General features: G+C 49.2%; 2 protein-coding genes across 2 annotated transcripts in view; one reads left to right on the forward strand and one right to left on the reverse strand.

The window, feature by feature from the left end:
* Positions 1-3271: 3271 nt before the first annotated feature.
* Positions 3272-6900, reverse strand: LOC126579720 (uncharacterized). Its single transcript, XM_050243269.1, has 3 exons — positions 6787-6900; positions 6429-6713; positions 3272-3658 (listed from the first exon to the last, which is right to left on the reverse strand). Exons 1-3 carry the CDS (start codon positions 6898-6900, stop codon positions 3272-3274), a joined length of 786 nt encoding a protein of 261 aa, XP_050099226.1.
* A 4760-nt stretch (positions 6901-11660) lies between these two features.
* The window catches only part of LOC126579759 (NPC intracellular cholesterol transporter 1 homolog 1b), a 7587-nt gene continuing 2856 nt past the window's right edge, over positions 11661-16391 (forward strand). Inside the window, exons 1-3 of the mRNA XM_050243329.1 lie at positions 11661-12815; positions 14671-14888; positions 14985-16391. The exon at positions 14985-16391 is cut by the window's right edge and continues 137 nt beyond it. Coding sequence (XP_050099286.1) covers positions 11819-12815; positions 14671-14888; positions 14985-16391 — 2622 coding nt within the window. The 5' untranslated portion in view covers positions 11661-11818. The remainder of the gene's footprint in view (positions 12816-14670; positions 14889-14984) is intronic.

Raw genomic sequence — 16391 nt, forward strand, 5'->3', positions numbered from 1 at the left:
TCGGAAAAATGTACTCAAAGGCGACAGTGTTGAGTTTGCTTCGCACGCAAGAAAAATCTCTTAAAAATAACAGAGGTTCTCGGACGCAATCTTGACATTGTTTACAGGATTGAACATTCTATTCATGAAGGACCAAGGCCTAGGAAACACGGTAGTGGTCGGCAGCGATCTAAGCGCACTGAAAAAGTGGTAAGATCGGTCAGAGCAAAACTTAGTAGAGTCCAGTGCGATCCATACGAAAGCTTGCAAAAGAGACGAATATCTCAAGATGCTCCATGCATCGGTTGGCCAAATATGGCCTAAAAGCATCCTCTAAAGCTAGGGTGAAGCGTAATTTAATAGTTGAAAGGATAAAACATCTTTTCAAAGAGCGATCGATGCATTTCTTGACAGTTTTGAAGACGAAGAAAGTGGTCGTCGTGTGCTCTGATGAGAATCTTTTCGCGATTGAACCAGCAAGGAATTCCTGCACGAATAGGCTCATATCGCTCCTAAAATCTAAGAATGATTCAGAGAACATAAAATTCAAGTCCATCTTTCGATATCTCTGCTGGAATAATGATGTTTGGAGCAGTTGCCTCTAATGGTTTGAAAATGCCTCCAGTTTCCATAAAATCCCATATTAAAATGAACACTGATGTGTATATCTTTTTTTTTTAAGAAACACGTTTTATTATGGGTTAAAGCAAACTTCGACACTCCAGAAAATGTTGAGCTTCAGCCAGATAGAGGCCCCTGCCATACGTCTAAACGAACTCTCAAACATGGTTGAAGGGGAGCATGAATTTTTGATGGAAAGATTTATGCCCTGCAAGCGGTCCTGAATTAATTCCATTGCGCTATTCAATATGGGTTTTTGTTCGGCCAAATACCTGTGAATCATCACACCATACGGCTGGCTTGCTGAAATCTGGACTTCTAAGTTGGATACCTATTACACCAAGGGTGTTCTCGAATTCGTAGCCGCATGGAGAAATTAATTGAGAACGCAGGCCAACAAATGCACTTATTTTGTTTGTTTTTGGTAAACAATGAAATATAGAGCCAATTTAATTTTTTTGGAAACAGTAGAATAGCTACAAAAATGCCTTGAAACTTCGATAAAGGATTTTCTCATTGTTTTTTTAAGGTACATCCTGTAAGGTCCATTTTGTTTTTTTTTTTTTTAAACGTAAACGCGACTTTTGCCAGCTAATGGCAAAAGATCACCCGGCCGAGGAGGAAGAGCAGTTTGGGATGGGGGTAGTCCCTGCACCCTCCAGCCATCTAAAACACCCTCGTTTTTCCCGCAAAATATCTCCTCTGCGAGCGCGCGGCGGACCGCTTGATTGCCCATATCTCACACAAAATCGGGCTCAACGGTGCTCCGCGACCGTGCGAAAAGTCCAGTCAACCCCAAGCACCGCGCCGCTTGACACACATCGCGCGGTCCGCGGCGCGAGCTTGACGAGCGAGTGAAGACGACCTATGGTTTCCCCGCGTGGCCCCGCCACATCTTAACGACACTTTCGCTTTTTGCGCTGCTGCCTCCCCCGTTGTGCCCAACCACCCGCTTCAACCCCCCCCCCCCCCCCCCAGCTTCCCTTGCTCACACACCGTGAAATTTCTTTCTCTCTCGCTCTCGGTCTCTCTCTCGCTCTCGGTCTCTCTCTCTCTCTCACTCTGTTAAAAGCGTTCAGGACGAGCAGACACGCGCGTCGCGTGCAACCGAGCGCGTGGTGACGCTTTCCAAACAAATGTTGAACCAAACCCCCGCATCTATAGACCCCTCTCCCCGTCTCGCGATGTCATCTTTACCGATCATTATCATCAGGCAGCAGCAGCATTTGGTCAAGCAAATCCTGTGGTGGTAGGGGGGGGGGGGGGGGGGGGAGGGGGTGTATTCGAAGTGTTTTTCGAATTTTAGAAATTCGCCAACCGGCCTACCACTTGCGGGCCGGTGCCGCATCCTTTTCCAGCGCGGCATCCGCCCGTCGGACCCGTGAAACGCCCAACGCCGCCTCCTTCCAGGCGCAACGCTTTCTTTCTTTTGTTTCACCATCTTCTTTGCTTTTTTTTTTTTGTTTTTGGCGGGGGATTTTGCGCACCTCGCCTGCCACGCGCGCGCGCGGATTCGGCGGCGATTTCTCCAAACCTGCTTCTCAGCCTCGCCACCCATTTGATGCGGTAACTCATCGCATCGCCCAGGATGTTTGCGCTGGCGATATGGCACCAGGAAGATGGCGTGGGCTACCATCCGCCCCTCTTCTCCGCCCACCTTTTCCTCCTTTTCTTTCTGTCCGGTTAGGGTGTTATCCGTTCGCGTTTCTAATCCATAATGCCGATCGATCCGTTGGTGGAAAATCGGAGCGAGTGCGTCCACTGACCGCAATCCGTCGAGCAGCAGCAGCAGCAGCAGCAGGATCGTATCGGTCGCATTGCGTAATCGGACCTCACCGAAGATGTGAACCAGATTAGCGCTCCCAGATAGCGCATCACCAAATGGGGTTGGAGGGGATGAAGGGGGTGGTGCGAAAGAGAGTTGTCTTATATCATCCTGCTGTCTGCTGCTGCCGAGTGGCGGTGCTAAATGGTGCTACTAATTAATGATGCCACCAAAGGGGGATGGCGGGGGGTGGAAGGGTATAAGGGATGGACACGATGAGACACGACGCGGCATGCGCAGCTTTTCACCGAAAATCGCTCTCACAATCAACCTCAACTCGCCTTCTACGGCACACGATGTGGGGGGCGATGGGGGTGGGCGGGAGGGGGTTGTCGCAAAGTTTCACAACCATCGACCACCACCGGCCGATCGATCGAGAAGGGGGCTCGGGAGCCACCGGTCAATGGCCGCCAAGGCAATCAGGCCTCGGATCGCGCGACATCCTAAATGTCAAACGCACCCCATACCCTCCCCCAGCAAATGTTAGCCAACCACCGATAGGGGGGGGGGGGTGCCAGGGAGGAGAAAGAAGGGAGACCGCACTATTGTGGAGTGGCCAGGAAGCGTCGCTCGTTCACCTACTTGTCATTGCGTGAGCGCGCGCGTGCGCGCGCCCGCCCATCGCACGCTAAATGTCATCTCTTCCCACTGTCCAATGTCCGCTGCTAATGGACGACGACAACGAACGGCCTGGGGGGGGGGGGGAAGCTAATGAAGTCATCGTCGACGATCAGTGACGGAAGGTCAAAAGGTCGATTACGCAAGGCTCCAAGGGCCACAGTGATCGCCTGCTGGAACTGCATCAGCACTTGCTCTAGGGTCCTGATAGATACAGCTTGATTGTGTTTATTGTTGTTGTTGTAGAGTAGCTTCAGCAATCCGGCACATCACCGGTACGTCGGCAGATCGTGTACGGCTTGGCCGTGGTTTCGGTGCGGCCGCCACGAGCCGGCGCCGATACCGCTGCCAGGCCCGGTCCCGCTGGAACTGCTCGAACAGGGCGTCACGGTTCGGGATCGCACCGTCCAGGTACATCCGGAGCCGGCACCAGGTGTTGCCGATGTTTTGGCGCTTCAGCAACAGCCAGCAGCGGGGTATCAGCAGGCACTGGGTCCGTGTACGGGCCACGATCGTCCGGTCCGGGTGCCGCTCGCCGAGCCCAAACACTGCCCCGACACGGAGCGTCCCAACGTCTAGCAGGGCCGGCACCACCTGCTGCTCCGGTGGTGGTGTCTGGGGAAGGGAGTGAGAGAGAGAGTGAATGAGAATTAGAGGATTCTTTTCTAACTAATCGGACCATTTACTGAACCGTATGGTGAAGACAAAGGAGATAAATGATGTTAAGGTATTCGATGTTTTTCAACCTCATTGATTTGTTTTTTTACATTTTTCCATTACCAGACCTAATCCTGGCACCTTTTACCGAAAGACAACCGAATTTCATTCAGCTCATTACCTTTATTTGGAGATTGCCCCTTCACAATTTAGGGGGGGCCTTCGGTATTTAATTTTGTTTTGTGACACATGTTTTTAACATTTTTCCCTGAAAGCTGATCCTTTCAAGAGTATTGTGTAAAAGTTTTGGATCAATCGAGGAAAAACTGACAAAGATACAGATTTTTGAAAATCCGCATTTCATACAAGGCTTCATGCTCATCGTGCCGTAAATACTATTGGGCCGATCGATTTGAAATTTTTATCTCATAATCTGTACACTTTTTCCAGGTAGGCCCGTTGAGATTTAATTAAAATTGATGATACTTTTTTTTAAACAAATCTGTATAGTTCGTTTTTTATGGCAGAATCACAAAAAGCATCACTTTTTCAATTTCAACAATCTGCCAAAAATCGAAAAATAGGAAATTCAACAAAAACTCTCCTGGGCTACCTAGATAAACTTATAATCATTCTAACGAATATCGATTTGTATTTTTCTGATGACCCATCACGCAGCAACGATGGGCACCAGAAAAAGTATCTTTTCGAAGACGCGACTGCCTAAATTTGATGGCATGGATTCATTTTTCAATGAAGGTTGCTCAAAACAATACCAAATATTCTTCAAAAGTTGTAGATTATTATGTCATGTACTTGAAAAAATACAATTGAATGGTTACGTCACAACACATCGTTAAAAACGGGCCTTTTTTTGGGCCCGAATATACCGAAGTCCACGAAGTGAAAAAAAATCAACTAAAATATCGAAAAACGACAAAATTGGCCTATTTTTCTCGATGAAAATGCACCGCCACCGCGCGGAATATCGACCAAGGACACGGTAAAAGCCACAATTGGTAACAATTACCACTTGCGGCTCACTCACCAGACTTGACTCTATCAGATGAACATTCATTTGCATCGCTGGAATAGGTAATGGTTGAGCCGCGCTTCCTTTTGTTCGGAAATTTGGAAAAACGGAAGGGGTTTTGAAAAAAGGGTACAGATTGGTGGGTTTTTTAGATTAGGCATCCAAAAATTGCCTAAGATAAAGATAAACTGTGTAGCGAACGATTGCCATTACTTTGTAGTATATTTTTTTCTCCATTTGCCAAGAGAAACATTTTTCATTTTTCACAAATCAAAAAGGTCGGTTTCATGTGCATACACCTGGTATTTGGGTCGTTTGAAGTTTTTGATTAACCAGAAATGGCCAAAATGTGTTCCATCAGGACCATGCAAAATGATACGTGTTTTTTAAAGCTTTTCACAAACACCGAAAGCTTCGATTGGAATCTTCCGATGCATTGAAAATGTAGCTCAATTCGGGTATTAAGTGTTTGCAATCTCCTTCCCGCCTTCTGTAGTAAAGAGAAGCCTGTGTAAATCGATTCTTTGAGTTCGAACGATAACAGAAAAAAATCCCATTCATTAGAGCGGCACATCGAAAGTGCCACCAAAAAGCCAGCCAGCAAATTATCCAACGGGATGGTTCATATTCGATGTAAATCAAACCATCGGAAGTATTTTAATAATCCAGATGCCGAATTGATGCCGTAGTTAAAAAAAAAACAAATAAAAATATTCCTCCAAAATGCAACCAAACAGTTCTTGAACAGGTGAGGTTGTAAGTAACATTCGAGGTGAAAAAACATGAAGTTAAAGCGTTACGTCACGAAAAATCATCAAAAGTTATCCGCTTTGTTTTGGGCCGAATTACCCTTAGCCTCTCATTAACTTACGACTGATTGAGGGAGGGGGCTTCGGTGTTTAATTTTTGTTTAATGACACATATGTTTAACATTTTTCCCTGAATGCTGACCCTTTCAAGAATATTGTGTAAAATTTTTGAACCAATCGACGTAATACTGACAAAGATATGGATTTTTGAAACCGATTGATTTGTTCGAACTCGTTTTTTTGGCAAAATCGTAAAAAGCATCACTTTGGAGCAACTTCAAAATTCTGCCAAAACTCGGAAAATACGAAATTCAATATAAACTTGACAGGACTATCTGGATAAACTTATAGTCTTTCAACCGAGTATCGATTTTTATTATTCTGATGACCCATCACGGAGCTACGATGGGCACCGGAAAAAGTATCTTTTTGCAGACGCACCTGCATAAATGTGATGCCATGGATGAAGTTTTTAATAAATCTTACCCAAAAAAGAAACTAAATATTTTCCAAAAGTTGTACTTTAATATGCCATTCATTTAAAACAAAAAAAATAGAATGGTTACGTCACAAAAAATCGTCAAAAATGATCCTGCTTTTTGGCCTAACATCCTCGAAGTCCCCACCTTCAGATGGAATGATAAAGATAGAGATTAAGCTGGAGAGAGAGAGAGAGAGAGAGAGAGAGAGAGAGAGGAAGAGAGGAAGAGAGAGAGAGAGAGAGAGAGAGAGAGAGAAAGAAAGAGAGGAAGAGGCAAAAAAAAATAACTACTAGCTCACATACCCGCACGAAGGAGATGGCCTGATCCGGCTCCAACTCCGGCTGCTGCTGCTGCTCGTGCAACTCCTTCCGGTTCCGGTGGCCACTTTCTGTAGCCGTTCTAGCCCGGAACGTCTCGTGCCAGCGCCATATCTCGTCCTGCAGCGGATCCTTCCGGCCCGGTGATGGCGGTGTACGGCAGCTGGCGGGCAGTTGCAGCGTGTCCGCCAGCGGTGGTACGAGCCGGAACCGTTCGACCGTACCGACACCCTCACGTCTCACGCGCAGATACTGCAGCAGCATACACTGGCCGCTGAGGACGAGGTGTACGCACGGTAGCGCACCGTCGAGCGGTATCGTCTGCTGGGGCGCAAACTGGACTACCCGGGCCAGTATGCTGCACTCCCGGATCTGAGAAGAGAGTTAATTAGCAAACGATAGGGGGCCAGTTCGGTGCTACGGCTACTGCTGTTGTGTTCTGAACCTGCTCCTCCGTCCAGTACTGGAAGTACTCGAAGCGCCGCAGAATCGCACGCAGCTGCTCGAACCCTAGCCGGATGGAGGGTTGCACTGTACCGAGACCAACGCCACTGACCATCACTCTCACACGTCTAGCACACGCTGAAAAAAAAAAAAAAAAGATCACACGACTGCACTACACGTTGTTGCAGAGCTGCTGCTGCTGCTGCACTCGCGGACGTACTGCGCTGTACTGTTAAGGGTCCGTGCCGTGCCGTGCGGTACCAGGACCTCTACTCTCCGGTGGGGGTGGTTTTTTTTGTCCCTAGTGGAAGCGAGAGACTTACTTTCCAAAGTAGACGCCACAACCCCATCCCCCAGATTAGGGCTCTAGAGCCTGTTTTGCGGCCAAACCAGACATTTTCGATAGGCCGGCGGGTTATTCGGGGGTGGTGCTAAGGGAGGGGGTGTAACCGACAGCCGGCACAGACGGCAAGGCACCCCGCCTGGCATGGAATCCTTGTAATGTTACACACATACCCAGGCACACCGACAACAACAATCATCAACTACAGTGAGCGACGGTTTTCGCCCTCACTGCCGATCGAAGGTGTATGTATGTGTGTGTGTCTGTGGGTGTTCTTTCGTTCACCTCGCTTGTCATCGGCACATCAGCAGGGCCCGGGCCACACGTGTAACACATTCCGGAAGGCCCCTCGTCGGTACGGTCGGTTCTTCGGAGGGGGCTCGTGCAGTTTGGATTGCATTAAGTGTTGCTAGATTGAAGTTTGAAGCTCTGGTGACCCCGCACCCCCCGCCTCCTTGGGGAACAAAACTTTTTTCTTTTCTTTCGGGGGCCAATGCGGGTAGCGAACCGCGGCCCAGTGGCGCCAACTACGGTGAAACACATACACGGCTGGGCACTTTTTTGAGGCCACCGGATCTAATCTATTAATCAAAAACGAAGTTGAAGCAATGACGAGGCAGGAGCTAGTAGCACACCGAGCAGCAAGCAACCGGGCCCCGGGTATCGCTCTATCAACTCTATCTCGACGCGCTCGCCTACGGGGTGGCGGGCGCGTGCCAAACCGCAATCCGCCTCGCAACCAGCGGCGCTCCACAATTAGATCGTGCCCGAGCCCCGCTCCAGCCAGTCCAATAACTTCTAATAATGGCATTAATAATCCTAATGGGCAGCCAACGTGGAGCAAACCGGGGGGTGTAGGGTCCCCGCGGATAGTTCCCCGACACGCGACCGTACCGTACCGGTTGGCGGTTGTGTGCGAGCATCATCATTTGGGATCCAAGTTTTTACGCAAAAAGTCGTCGTTCGGCCGTCGTCGTCATCGTCATCGCGTTAGGCCAAAGTTTTAATTATCATCGTGAATATCTAGCGAGGAGAAGGAGAAGGAGAAGGAAGAGGAGGAAGAGGTCGCCCAGCCAGGGAGTGATTTTTGGCAAACGACAATTCGGCGCACATGCTGCACACAGCGCCGCCACCACCACCACCACCACTGAGCTGCGTGACTGGTGGCCTTAAATTAAGAGTGATGTCCTTCTGCCAACCCCACCCCTCCACACACATCAACCCCCATGACGGGGAGTCGAGGGGGCAAAAGGATTACGGTCGCCAAAACACGTCGAACAGCTCAATATAGTCCCCTACAGCCACCCCGACCCCCCCCCCCCCCTCCCTCGCTGGCACGTCTTCAGAAGACCACCACCGCAACAACGTGACTACTCTGTGTGTTTGTGTGCTTGGGTGTGTTTGTGTGTGTGTGTGCAATTCAACTCCTTCCCATTGCGGTTTTGGTCTTCTTCCATGCACCCTTAGAAACGGGTGCCGTCATATTCCTATTATCAATCAATATGAAATCCATTTTGCGCTTTTGCGTTTATTTTTTTTTTCTTTCGTGCGAACGAGCGAACTAATAGGCAGGTATCTTGACGCTCTTGTTTACGAAACGAGAGCCAAACGATGGAGAGACTCTTAAGCTGGGGCCCGGGATTAGTGCAGGGGGGGCGCAAAGACGTTAATTTTTGACGATTTTTTGTGTGGAAATCTTTCAATTTTTCTTGTTCCAAGAGAATTTCATATTAAAGTGCAAGTTTTCAAGAATCTTTCGTTCCTCTTTGTGTAGGAATCATTGGAAACAGCCACCCATGCCAGCAGATTTAGGAAGTCGCGTGTCTTCAAAAAAAGGTACTTTTTCCGGTGCCCATCGTAGCCACGCGATGGGTCAATGCAACTACGCAAATCAATGGTTTTTTTTAACAGATTATAAGTTAATCCAGGTAGCGCCTGTTAAGTTGTTGTTGATTTTCCAATTTTTTCCATTTTTGGCAGATTTTTAAAGTTGATCAATGATCGAAACCGGGTTCGTTGCTTAAACGCAAGTCTTTTGAATCGAACCAAAAACGGTTCATTTTTGTTGATTTTTTGTTATAGGAAACTATCTACCTATCCATGTTTTTGCAAATGCCACAGTAAACCACAACTTGTCAACCATCTTTGGTCTTATTTTGGGGACGATTTATTAAAAACTTCATCCATGGCATCAAATTTAGGAGGGCATGTCGGCAAAAATGTATTTTTTTTTTCCGGTGCCCATCGTAACCGCGTCAACGGGTCGGCTGAATTATACACAAAGCGATGATCTTTTCATAGATTATAAATTTATTAACGTAGCCCCGTCGAGTTCTTTTATGAATTTCCTAATTTTTCAAGTTTTTACTGCGGTTTGAAGTGAAGAAAACAAGGTGGTTGTTACAATGTAGGGCAGAAAAGCTTCATCAATTCTTTTGAAAACAGGTCGGGGCTACCTGACAAATAGGGTATAAATTATGTGAATTTCAAAACCATCGGCTCAGTAGATTTGATGCTACGATGAAACGCGCTTCAACTACGTAGCAAGCGATTCGGAGTCATGCATTAAGCGCGACATTCTTCAAAGCGCACGTGCATTCATGGAATAATGTAATAAATAAAAAGGGATTTAAAAAAAGTTAAATCACGTTGGCCTTCACAATAAAATAAATAAAATAACTTCCTTAATCATCTGCGACGTAGGCAATAACTATAAGCAACTTTTATTCGGTCGGGATTTATGCTTCTTCGTGACTTTGGCTTGAACATGATTATTCTGAACTTCTTGCTGGATCGAACAACATTATGCATTCCTCTTTTTTAAAAGTCTTTGGCTTTTTTCCCCTTCTTCCTGGTGTTCGGACTAGCGTCTGCGATTTTTCTGCCCCAGCAAACGGTTGATTCAAAAAGAACCGTTCCATATGAAGCATAAAACTTTGTGCAAACTCGTGCTACGCAACCGGGGCTACAACCCTGGTGTGCAAAAACTGTCGAAACATTTACGTAGGCACGTGAACCACTGCCACCACAGGGCAAACGCTAACAACATTCATAATTGTTCGTGATAAGATCTTTCGTAATTAAAAGACGAAATGCACCACATGCTATGTGTTCTTTTTGTGGTTTGTGGGCTGCGTTGAATCCTTTTCCAATCCACAAAAGTTTTCTAAATACGAGCAAAACTCGGAAAAAATAACGTATTTCCGTGTCCAGCCACAGGGCAAACACAATGTGATGACGCATTTCGTTTCCACACGGTTTGCGCTACGTGTGGCACGGACTATTCAGTTTGGTGAGTTTTTGTGGTGAGTTTGGTGGGTGGGTGATGCTTGGTTGCTCATAAATTGCATAATTTACGGGGTTCATAATCATAATCTGCATACCGATCAAGTGTGACAAAAAATTAAACACATTTAAAACGAGGGTTCAAGGACGTTCCATGACGAAAATGATTTGGTGATTTCTTTTCTTCCCGTTTTTATCGTATTCCACAGCGTTTTTTATCGTTTTCCACGATGTGCGCCACAGGGTGAGCGAGAAAAGAAAATCGTAACCCTTTCTTTGAGGTTCAAATTGAAACGGCCGTTATCGTGAACGACAGCTTTTTACCGTTTTGTGGTTTTGTGCATGCGGTAAAAGGGAAAAGGTACCAGTAAACCGTACCCCTCCCTTGTTTAAACGCCTAAAAGAATGCATTGACATTTTTAAACCACCCGTTTTGCCGCTGGTGGCACCCCACCCTACATCCGGTTGTGCGCACAACCGCGGCGAGTGAGCTCTCCGATTAGATAAAGCACGCCAGCATGGGGGCGATTTAGGTTGCACGGTTGCGGTGCGCGGCAAGACAATTGGTGATCCAAAACTTATTAACGCCTAAGCACCCCCCCGGGGGGGGGGGGGGGGGGTAGGGGATGTTAGTTAACTTTGATGGTGATGGTTTTTCGCACCAACCCTGCTGCTGCTGCTGCTGCTGCTGACTCACGATCGATCCCATTTCGCATCCTGACAACCGGGCGGCTTAATGGAAATGGAGTGCCGCGAGGGAGGGTGGGAGGGTGGTTAAATTATAATGGCCGGACCGGGAGCCGATTCGGTTCGAGTGGGCCATCTGATCCGATCGGACACACTCTATCCAGCTGGCCATCGAATCGGAGTCATTGCTTGATAAACCACCCCCCCACCCACCCGTTTAACCCAGGGGCCCAGGTGGTCAGGTGCAGCACGCGTTCGTGGTCACCCTTTAGATTATCACCCGGCCATCCAGCCCGTGGTGGGGGTGAGGGGGGGGGGGGAGGGATGATTGAAGCTCGCTCTATCTTATCAGGCTACCAACCCCTTTCTCACCAGCCACCTGGCCACTCGAAGGGAATACCGAATAGCCATTCAATTCGAATAGCCAATTCACCAAATCCATCCAAAAGGGGGGCAATGGCGGCCAGGGGGGAGGGTTGCAGCCGTTCAGGTGCTGCTGCTGCTGCTGCTGCTACGGGAACTGTCGTCGGTGGTATCGGACCATCGGCCAGGCACAGTGTGCAGTGAGCAGACCAGCGAACGACAACGAGCTCCTTCGCCACTCGATCAATGACTCCAGTTCCTGCTCCAGCTCAGCCAACAACAACAACAACAGCAACCTCAACTCCCGACTCCAGCCGACTGTGACCACCCGTGCTAGTGTGTATGTGTGTACAAGATGGCGGGCCGAACGCTACCCCTAGTGCTGGTACTGGTGATGGTGGGTTTATGGGACCGGGGACAAGTGATGGGGCAGGGTGGTGGCCACCACTGCGTCATGTACGACATCTGCCGGAACGGGCCGATCCACAGCCAGAACTGCCCGACGAGTGAACCCCCGCGGCCCCTGCAGGATCCGGTCGCGATGGAGGTGCTGCGGCGTCGGTGTGGGTTCCTCTTCCCGGCCGACGACACCCCGGTCTGCTGTGCCGCCTCGCAGGTGTACGAGATGGACCGAAACTTCCAGCAGGCCGAAGGTCTGTTTAGCCGCTGTACCACCTGCCTCACCAACATGCTGTACAGTATCTGCTCGCTGGCCTGCCACCCGGAGCAGAGCCGCTTCATGGCGGCGTACCCGGATCCGACCGGGACGTACGTCGAGCGGGTCGAGTACCGGATCGAGCGCCAGTACGTGGAGGACACGTACGAGTCGTGCCGGGGCATCGTGCTCCCATCGAGCGGCAAGTACGCGATGGACGTCGGTTGTGGGTTCTGGGAGGCGGCCGGCTGTACCGCCGAACGGTGGTTCGAGTATATGGGCGCGGCCGACAACGATTTTGTCCCGTTCGAGATCAACTACCTGTACGAGGAGGATCCGGAGCGGCGGTTCAACCAGGCGGTGAAACCGTGCAGCGAAGCGTACGACGGTTCGTACGCCTGTTCCTGTGTGGACTGTGAAGCGAGCTGCCCGACTGCGACCGCCGGTGGACCACCGGGCAACGCCGCGGACGACTTTACCGTCGGTGAGCTGAACGGTGTCACGTTTACCGTGGCCGTTGTCGTCGGTGGTGCCGGGCTGGTCGGGCTCGCTTTCTCGCTAGTGTGGCAGCGGCGCAGGCGGCGTGACGGGAACGCCAGCACACCAGCAGCCCCACGCCCCGACGTACCACAGTTCCTCGGTGGGCTGCCAGCCGTGAACCGGGCGCTTACGTCGTTCTTCACACGCTGGGGCACCTGTAAGTAATCGGGGGAACCTTTTATTAATTTAGTTTTCGCACAAAAACAATCGGTTTTTTTACCGGAACCATAACAAACAATTACATCAATGGAAATTTCTGGCCACCACTTTTTTTTTCCTGCCATTTATCGATTACTGTTCATCTTTTGAAGCAGCCGCACTACCCCCTTTTTTCGACACTTCCAGAAAGAGCGTGGTGCTGTGTATCGGTACATAATTATTTTTTTGCACAATCAAACTAAAGCAATGAACTACATTTCCGGCGTTTGCCGGCAAAGCGTTTTCACCTGGTTTTGTAATATGCGGTTGGGGGGTTTGTCATGCCGATTCTGGCCATGTTTTTTACCCGAGCTCAGCTTCAAATGAATCAACTAAGGTCGATAACGTTCCTCTCCAGCAATATTAGATGGAAATCTGCGGTTTTTTTTTAAATCAAATTTAATCGTTTATTATTCAAAACTCTTTACAAAGTGCTCACTCAAGTGGACTGTCCGTCACTAGCTACTATTTACTCATTTTTTGAAGCATTGTGGGCAAAGAACCGCTTTTTGCTACTTTTGTGATAAAGAATGAGATGCTGCGCTTCCAAAAAGTTTTTTAAACAACCAAACCAAGTAGTATTTAGAAAGAACAATGTCTGGGAAAGAAGCGGGTAGGGTAACATTTTGTCTTCGACATTTTGAAACCAGTTTTCACCGGTTTTGACATGCTGCGGGCGAGCGATAGGATAGAAATTGAAAAACAGAAGGGGAGAATGTTAAAAAATGGTTTATCACGTCAGTTATCCCATGTTGACCGTTTTTTTAGGTCAGAGCTCGCTTAAATCGATCAATTATTGTTAATAACGTGTTCTCCATCAACAGTTTCACCAGTTCCCGGAAATTCTTAGTGCACGACACCCGTGCAAAATTGAATCTTCTTCGGAGATTCGGAGAAGGGGAGGACTTCGGTATTTTCGGGCCAAAAAAAGGCCCATTTTTGACGATTTTTTGTGACGTAACCATTCCACTTTATTGTTTCAAGTAAATGGCATATTAAACTACAATATTTGAAGAATATTTGGTATTGGTTTGAGCAATATTCGTTGAAAAATTAATCCACGGCATCCAGTTTTGGTAGGCATGTCCTCGAAAAGGTACTTTTCACGGTGCCCATCGTAGTGACTTGATGGGTCATCTGAAATCTATACAAATTGATATTCGTTAGAAAGATTATAAGATTATCTAGGTAGCCCCGGAGAGTTTTTGTTGAATTTTCTATTTTTCGATTTTTGGAAGATGTTTAAAGTTTAAAATGTGATGCTTTTAGTCATTTTGCCTAAAACCACGATTTTTAAAGATTTATTTAAAAAAAAAAGTATCAGCAATTTTCATGATATCTCGACGAGGCTACCTGGCAAAATTTGTACAGATTATGTGTTAAAAATTTCGAATCGATCGGTCAAGTAGTTTTTACGCTACGATGGGAGCTGCATGGGGCCTCGTATGAAACGCAGATTTTCAAAAATCTATAACTTTGTCAGTTTTGCTTCGATTGGCCCAAATTTTTTTCGTAATACTCTTGAAAGGTTGAAAAAATGTTAAAAATGTATGTCACATAAGAAAATTAAATACCGAAACCCCCCCTCAATGACAAAATCTCCGTTTGTATGCCTTTTTAAACAGTGTTCACATTTTTTTTTTTCTATCGTAACATGTTCATCATAAGCTCAAACGACAACACACGATAATTTTCAGCAGCCTGCTTTCTTGAAATGAAATAAAAACGGACCTACCAACGAATTCATTTTTCATTTCTTCCTTCTCTCTCTCTCTCTCTCTCTCTCTTGCCGTCTTTCATCGTCGTCCGCACAGTCTGTGCCCGGCATCCGGCACTGGTGCTGGCGATCTGCTCGTGGGTGATCGGTGGCCTAGCGTTCGGTATCCAGTATCTCATCATCACCACCGATCCGGTGGAGCTGTGGGCCGCCCCGGACAGCCGGTCGCGCCAGGAGAAGGACTACTTCGACTCCCGCTTTTCCCCCTTCTACCGCACCGAGCAGATCTTCATCAAACCGTACAAACAGGAATACGTACGTGCCGGAAGGACTCTACCTGGACCTTGCGCCTACCTTCATCTCTCTCTCTCTCTCTCTCTCTCTCTCTCTCTCTCTCGCTCTGTCTGACAGATTGTACATCCGACTGCCCGCGGTAACCTCACGTTCGGGCCCGCCTACGACCGGGAGTTTCTGCTCGAGGTGTTCCGGCTGCAGGAAACGATCGAACAGCTGGGCCAGGAGGAGGGCGAAGGGCTAGAGCGGATCTGTTACGCCCCGATGACACCGGTCGGTGCGGTGACACCACTGCGCGACTGCACCGTCCAGAGCGTTTACGGTTACTTCAAGAACAGTCTCGCCGCGTTCAACTCCGTCGGTACGGATGCCGAGGGTTTCACCGTCAACTACCTGGACAAGATAAACGGGTGCACCCGGAACGCCTACCTACCGTCCTGCTTCGGTACGTACGGTGGCCCGATCGAGCCCGGTGTCGCCCTCGGTGGTTTCCCGCCGGTCACCGAACCGGGCGCCCAGCCCGACTTCCGCCTGGCGACGGCCATCATCCTGACGTTTCTCGTCGAGAACAAGGCGGACAAGGGGGAGCTCGGCCCGGCGGAACGGTGGGAACGCCGGTTCGTCGACTATCTGCGCGACTACGACAACCCCCTGATGGACATCGCGTACTCGGCCGAACGTTCGATCGAGGACGGTATCGATGAGATGTCGGAAGCGGAACTGTACACCGTCGTCATCAGCTACGTCGTGATGTTCGTCTACATCACGATCTCGCTCGGGCGGATCCGTGGGTTCCGTCACTTTCTGCACGGTTCCCGGATCGTGCTGGCGCTCGGTGGGATCGTCGTCGTCCTCGCGTCCGTCGCCTGCAGCCTCGGGCTGTTCGGTTACCTCGAGCTGGCGACCACAATGCTAACGATCGAGGTGATCCCATTTCTCGTCCTAGCCGTCGGTGTGGACAACGTGTTTATGCTGGTGCACGCGTTTAACCGGGTAGACCGGACGATGCGGCCGGATACGGCGGAAGCCATCGGGACGGCACTCGGTGAGATTGGACCGTCCATTCTGCTGACGTCGGCCAGCGAGTGTTGCTGCTTTGCGATCGGTGCCCTCTCGCCGATGCCGGCCGTCAACACGTTCGCCTGGTACGCCACCGTGGCCCTGGCTGCCGATTTTCTGCTGCAGATCAGCGCGTTCGTTGCGCTGATGGCACTGGATGAGCGGCGCGTCGAGCAGGGGCGGCTCGATTTGCTCTGTTGCGTCCGGCGCTCGTCCAAGGAGGGCATCCATGGGGACCAGGAAGGTGGCGGGTGGTTAGAGCGGCTTGTCGAGCGTCTCTACGTACCGGTGCTGATGCGTCCCACCGTCCGCCACCTGGTGCTTGCCCTGTTTCTCGTCTGGGGCTCACTGTCGCTGATGGTCGTACCGAGCATCGAACCGGGCCTCGACCAGGAGCTCTCGATGGCGGCTGACTCGCACGTCGTCAAGTACTTCCGCTTCATGGCCGACCTGTTCTGGATGGGA

The sequence above is a fragment of the Anopheles aquasalis genome, chromosome Y, assembly GCF_943734665.1.
Source record: "Anopheles aquasalis chromosome Y, idAnoAquaMG_Q_19, whole genome shotgun sequence".
NCBI classification, from domain to species: Eukaryota; Metazoa; Arthropoda; class Insecta; order Diptera; family Culicidae; genus Anopheles; species Anopheles aquasalis.

Excerpts from the sequence above, each read along its gene's own strand:
- LOC126579720 (XM_050243269.1), bottom strand. The coding sequence starts at position 6,900 with ATGGTCAGTGGCGTTGGTCTCGGTACAGTGCAACCCTCCATCCGGCTA. Across the intron at positions 6,714-6,786 it reads AGTACTGGACGGAGGAGCAG|ATCCGGGAGTGCAGCATACT; the intron begins GTTCAGAACACA and ends CTCTCTTCTCAG. Across the intron at positions 3,659-6,428 it reads GCTGGCACGAGACGTTCCGG|ACACCACCACCGGAGCAGCA; the intron begins GCTAGAACGGCT and ends TCCCTTCCCCAG.